Source organism: Ipomoea nil, unplaced genomic scaffold, assembly GCF_001879475.1.
Source record: "Ipomoea nil cultivar Tokyo-kokei standard unplaced genomic scaffold, Asagao_1.1 scaffold0706, whole genome shotgun sequence".
Taxonomy (NCBI): Eukaryota; Viridiplantae; Streptophyta; class Magnoliopsida; order Solanales; family Convolvulaceae; genus Ipomoea; species Ipomoea nil.
In genome coordinates, this window is record NW_017617134.1 from 2,735,953 (window position 1) to 2,742,698 (window position 6,746).

Below are 6,746 nucleotides of genomic sequence, written 5' to 3' on the forward strand. Positions count from 1 at the left end.
AGTTATTGTTCAAACTTTTAAGGTGCATGAGTTTTGTGCTTAATGTGCGTGAATTTTGTGCTTAAGGTGCGTGGCTTTTGTGCTTAATGTGCGTCAGATTTGTGTTCTTAATGTGAGTAGTGTTGAAACTTAAGGTGCATGAATTTTGTGCTTAAGGTGCGCGAATTTTGTGCTTAAGATGCGTCAGTTTAATGCTTAAGGTGCGTGAATTTTGTGCTTAATGTGTGTGGGTTTGTGTTCTGAAGGTGTTTTATTTGTGTGCTTTAATGTGCGTGTAATATGTACTTAAAGTGTGTCAGTTTAATGCTTAATGTGCTTCCAACCGCACGGGAAGCCCCAAATGCACCTGATCCCTTCCCTATATATATATATATATATATATATATATATATATATATATATATATATATATATATATATATATATATATATATATATATAAAGGATTAGGTGCAGTAATAGGTTGCAGGTGAAAGATGAGGTTTAATTTCAGCTCTTGATCTAGTCAAAATCAACAAGCCAGATTGAAGAGAACTTTTTTTTAAAAAAAACGTGGTGTCATTATGGTAATTTTGCAGAAGTTCAAAACTTAATGTTTGTATGTTTAAAGTTTAAGGTGCATCAATTTAAAACTTAAGGTGCTTAAGATTTAAGGTTAAGGTGTGTACTTTTATAGCTTAAGTACGTAGTTTTATAGCATAAGGTGCGTAGTTTTATAGCTTAAGGTACGTATATTAAAACATGGTGCGTCACTTTCTAGTCAGTTTAAAATTTAAGGTGCTTAAGTTTTAAGGTTAATGTGCGTAGTTTTATAGCTTAAGATGCGTGTGTTTAAAGCTTATGATGCTCCACTTTTCTATATATACACACACACACTAAATTCTCAATTCCCTCTCTCAAATTTTCACAATTATTCTTTATTCTCAATTTTTCTTTGCAAGTCTGGGACGTTGTTGTTGCATGATAGACGCCGGTGAAGAGGTTGGCTCGGTTTGGACTTGTTTTATATTCATAAATTTAAAAGGGAAAAGGGTCAAATAGACCCTCGAACTTTACCTGAAAAGTCAATTAGGCCCTCAAACTTTTTTAAGTTGCAATTAGTTACATAAACATGTCAATTTAGTTCATCAAGGCCCAATTACCTGTTAGTGACCTGCAATACCAGGTCACTGAAATTCCGGCAGTGGTCCGGCAATAAAAATGGACAGAAAATGACCGCCGGAATAAAAATGGACCATTTTGGTCGCCATCTCCTTCAGCTCTGTAGATCGCGCCGACGAGAAATCAATGTTCTGATCTGAGCTCTTCCGCTCTCTCCGCTCTCAGTAAATCACACCGCCGCTCTCTCCGCTCTCTCCGCTCTCAGTAAATCAAGATTATGCGAATGAAGACGGGAACCATGGCTCAACTAGCGCCGGCGTCGGCAGAAAAAGGAGTGGGAGATGCGGCCAGGTGGAATGCTGGTTCAGAAATGGAACCCAGATTCCGATAACCACCCGTCGCCACCCACCATCCTGGTCCAGGTTAAGTACGGGTCAGTTTACCATGAAATCAATATCAGCTCCCAAGCTACTTTTGGTAACAATTCATTTACTGTTTACCATTTTTTCACTCTTATCAAGAATGTAATTGCAAGTAATGATTTTTCTTTGCAGGGGATTTGAAAAACATGTTGTCTGGCCTGACAGGATTGCACCACCAAGATCAGATGTGGTTGTTTAAGGATAAAGAGAGAAATTTCAATGCCTTTCTTGATGTCCCCAACGTGAAGGACGAGTCTAAGATGGTTTTAGCTGAGGACCCAAAATGGTCGCCGCTCCGTCAACGGTTGTTTTCCGTCCATTTTTATTTTGGGCGATCGTTCATTTTTATTGTTGGAATTTCAATGACCTGGTATTGCAGGTGACTAACAGGTAATTGGGTCTTGATGAACTAAATTGACATGTTTATGTACCTAATTGCAACTTAAAAAAGTTTGAGGGCCTAATTGACTTTTTAGGTAAAGTTCGATGGTCTATTTGACCCTTTTCTCAATTTAAAATATGCATTGTAGACTTGTTGTATAGATTTTTAAATTTAAATTATTAGTGAAAATAAATAAATAATGATGTGCCTAAGAGAATTAAAGAATGTTTGAGTCCTCAAACCACATCTAACTCCAAGTGGAAATCGAACTATTGCAAACCAAATTGATGTGTAATTTGAATCTGAATGGTTTCATTTTTTTTCAAAACTGAAAAAAGAAAATGAAAATGACTAATTTCTAACATTTTTCTCTAATGAATGCACATAGTTTCAGAAATCAGAATTTCTAACATGTCGGTCTGCTTTTTGGTTGAAGTGCGTTGATTGAGTAGTTTTCAATATGAAAGTTGGAAAATACATTCCGGGCATAGCTACTCAAGTTCTACTGCTATCTTTGCTTACTGTCTCTTTATTACATCATCAAAAGTCTCACTGACTGATGTTAGCTTTTGCAAATTTGCCTGCTTCCTTTTGGGGGGAAACACTTCTAGTTGTTGTTCACATTCTGAATAAGGTACTTTCAAAAGTCATTGAAAAGACTATCCGTATGAACTTTGATTATATTTGGGAAGTCGTCAAAGTTGAATTATATGAGAGTTTGGGGTTGTCTAACACATGTTCTTATCCCCGGATCTTAGCAAAGACAAGTTAAAAGCTATAATAAAAAGATGTTTAATTTGTTTATTGGGTATCCTGAACACTCGGCACGTTTGGTTCACGGAATAAATTTTGAGGTAATAGGAATGCTATTACATAAGGAATGAAATAGGTAAGGAATAGAATACAGGAATAGAATAGGAATTGTATTCTATTGTTTGGTTCGCGGAAGGAATAGACTTTAAAAATTATATTACCGTGTTTGGTTTGTTTAAGGAATAGAAATGAAATGTGTTTTAAAAGACATAAATACCCTTATAAAAATATGTGGTGGTGGTGGTGGTGGTGGTGACGGTGGTGGTGGTGGTGGCAGTGACAGCGGCGATGGTGGCGATGGCGGTGACAGTGACAGTAGTAGCAGTGGCGGTGGTGGTGGTAGCCTAATACTAGGAGGCTCCCAGTAAGGTCATTCCCAGGAACATTGTTCCTAGGATCGGAATATAGATGTTTTTACCAAACAAATAAATATGTCTATTACTGAAAATGCTATTCCATTCCAAGCCTATTCTAAGAACCAAACATGCCACAAAGGTTATAGGTTATTTGACCCAATTGAAAAAATCAATATTGAAATTAAAGAGAGGAAACCTAACGCAATACTCACTTCTTTAGATATTTACACTTATGTTAGTGAAGTCTATCCTATGTCCTATGAAGAAGTTATAAGTGATGATGATGCTAATATAGTGTATTATTAATGAATTGTGTTTTATTACGAGATTATGACTCTTTTTTTTGTGAAAAGGAGATTTATGACTATTGATACCATGTGAGAGAATGAATTGTATTTTATTAATTAATAACATTAAAGGATAAATAGTGTTTACAAGACGAAAATTAGCACGAAATTACAATCAAATACTAACACGGACAAGAACATATGTAGAACAGATTAATAAACAATAGAGAATGTCATTCACATATATTCTTAACATAGGGTGAGGAATGAAGACGGCGAAGTAAAAAAAATAAAAAATAAAATACATTTATTGTTAAATTTAGACTATTTTAAAATAAAAAATAAAATTTTAAAATAAAGACGGTTTAAAACCGTGAACCGGATCCGGAACCGTCGGTTTACAGTTCAGGATCTAGTTTTTTCGATTCATAATTTTAATAAACCGAAATCCAAATATTGGGTTATGATCTGAATCATAACCGGAACCTTTCAATTCGATTGCAATAATGTCCAGTTCAGTTCGAATCGAACCGAACCGTGGTCATCCCTACGTATACGCAATAATTTGTTGGAGAAGAAAAAATAAATAAAATGTTTACTTTAAGGGTAGAAATGTCAATTTAATATATCAACGGGGAAAACTATCACTTTTATAATAATTGAGGTGACTAATGGGCTTACATGAATAATTCAGGGGGAAAAGTGCTATAAGTATATAACTCAGGGGGGAAAAGTGTCATTTTTCTTAAAATAAACACGGTTGGGCGTGCCGGTCAGCGCGCCTGACGCGCCCACTGGGTGCACTTACGACCTTCACACATAGCGCGCGAGGCTGGGAACTTTGTTCCGTGGGTCTCATATTTCTACAAATAACTCCATTCTTCCAGAAGCTCCTAGGTCTTCTCTCTCTTCGCCAAATGTGCATGTATTGTTCTAATATATCCAAAAGATGCACTGATAATGACGCATTGAAAAGATGTCGAGACTACAACAATATAATGTTGTAATAAATATTGCAAATTCAGAAAATGAATAAATTTTAAAAATAGCCTCCGTTGCAACATTCATTGATCTTGTATGTAAAATACTTATTGTGCATCCTTTAAATATATTAAAACTAATAAAAATTTATAATCAGATCACTAGTATTTTTGCCTGTGCGATGCATGGAATTGATTTGTTGTAATATATTAAGAATATTTGGATCGATATATAATTATTTAAATTAGAACATCAAATATTATATAGGTGCAATTAAAGATATATATAGTTAGGATTATTTATGTGTTTTGATGTTATCATTGCTTGAATTTGAGCAAATAATTGCTAAAATTAATAGTTAATGTGTAGATGTACGCATGCGGTGCTGTAACTTTAGAGATTTTATTTATCAGTATTTAGTATTTTTATAAATTAGGCAAACGTGCTAGTTCTCTAGCGACTCAGTTATAAGAATGAATTTTTATCCTAATTCATTTGTATGGAAGATATATTTGTTGTTTAGATATTTAGCAATTTTTCCATTTTTAAAAAAAATATAATATCACCGATTATATTTACTTTTATTAATAGTATAGATTAATTTTATTTTGAAATCATTGGTTCACATATCTGAATTATTTATTTTTTCTTTAATTATTCTCATTCTTTTTTGAATGCTAATTATCCTCATTCTAAACATAAATGATATTGCAATAACTAATTTATTATATTTATCAAATTGTATCTTTTTTAAAATATAAAAATTTTCACATGTTTAGGGGTTAAAAACTGTTTTAAAATTATTTTTATTTTTAAAATTTTCCAACAACCCAAACACTTCTTTAGTCTCCCATAAAAAAATTGATAAAGAAAAATCATTTCATTAAGAAAATTAAAACTAATTAAAATAAATCTAATCATGATATATTTATTTGTAATAACTGTATATTAATTTCATTTTGAAATCACTAGTTTACATATTTGAATTAGTTATTTTTTCTCTAATTATTCTCATTGTAAACATAAATGATATGAAAATAATTAATTTATGATATTTATTAAAATTGTATTTTTTTTAAATATAAAATTTTCACATGTTTAGGGGTTAAAAATATTTTAAAATTATTTTTGGTTAGTAGGTATTTTTATTTTTAAAATATTTTTCAGCAACCCAAACATTCCTTTAGTCTATCATCAAAAACTAATAAACAAAAGACATTTCATTGAAGAAATTAAAACTAATTAAAGAAAATCTAATCATTCTATATTAATTTATAACAGTATATTAATTTCATTTTGAAATCAATGGTTCGCATATTTGAATTATTTATTTTTTTCTTTAATTAGTACAAACAAAAATGATATTGTACTAATTAATTTATAACATTTATCAAATTGTATTTTTAAAAATATAAGATTTACACATGTTATTAGGGGTTAAAAAATATCTTAAAATTATTTTTTTAGAAAGTATTTTTATTTTAAAAATATTTTCCAGCAACCCAAACACTCTCTTAGTCAACCATAAAAAGCGGATAAAGAAAAGTCATTTCATTAAGAAAATTAAAAATAATTAAAATAAATCTAATCATGTTATATTTATTTGTAACTGTATATTAATTTCATTTTAAAAATCATTGGTTTACATATTTGAATTATTTATTTTTCTTTAATTATTATAAACAAAAATGATATTGCACTAATTTGTTAGTGATATTTATCAAATTGTATTTTTAAAAAATATAAGATTTACACATGTCATGAGGGGTTAAAATAATATTTTAAAATTATTTTTTATTATTATGTATTTTTATTTTTAAAATATTTTCCAACAACCCAAACACTCCCTTAGGGCAAATTATACTGTGGACCGGGGTCTACAATGCATTGCGGTCCAGGCATCAAATATGCACTTCAGTTTCATTTCAACAAAACTACAATATCATTTTGATATAACTACAGTTTCGTTGGACATTATACATTCAAATATGTGAAATTACTCCGTATTATTCATTTTTATTTTGTATCTATACACTGCAGTTTCACTTCAACACAACAACAATTTCATTTCAATTCAATTGCAGTTTCATTTGATAATATAATAAAAAATAACACCCAAGACAGTGTCAGTTTAGATACACTATAATGTCTGTTATTTTGGACCATGATCATCAAAGCTTTGTGGACCATGGTCCACAGTATAATTTTTGCTCCCTTAGTCTCCCATAAAAAATTGATAAAGAAAACTCATTTCATTAAGAAAATTAAAACAAATTAAAATAAATTTAATCATCCTATATTTATTTGTAACAGTATATTAATTTCATTTTGAAATCATTGGTTCAAATATTTGAATTATTTATTTTTTTCTCTTTAATTATTATAAACAGAAATGATATTCTAC

The 6,746-nt window shown here is 30.7% G+C and overlaps 1 protein-coding gene across 1 annotated transcript; it reads left to right on the forward strand.

The window, feature by feature from the left end:
- Window positions 1-960: 960 nt before the first annotated feature.
- LOC109176425 (BAG family molecular chaperone regulator 1-like) lies at window positions 961-1,906 on the forward strand. The gene is made up of 4 exons (XM_019325855.1): window positions 961-981; window positions 1,413-1,578; window positions 1,656-1,827; window positions 1,903-1,906. The coding sequence occupies exons 1-4, from the start codon at window positions 961-963 to the stop codon at window positions 1,904-1,906; spliced, it is 363 nt and encodes a 120-aa protein (XP_019181400.1).
- Window positions 1,907-6,746: the final 4,840 nt, after the last annotated feature.

Bases quoted from the DNA above. Each gene is read 5' to 3' on its own strand.
- LOC109176425 (XM_019325855.1), top strand. From the start codon at position 961: ATGATAGACGCCGGTGAAGAG. The intron at 982-1,412 runs GTTGGCTCGGTT...TGGCTCAACTAG, and splicing joins TGATAGACGCCGGTGAAGAG to CGCCGGCGTCGGCAGAAAAA. The intron at 1,579-1,655 runs GTAACAATTCAT...TTTTCTTTGCAG, and splicing joins CAGCTCCCAAGCTACTTTTG to GGGATTTGAAAAACATGTTG.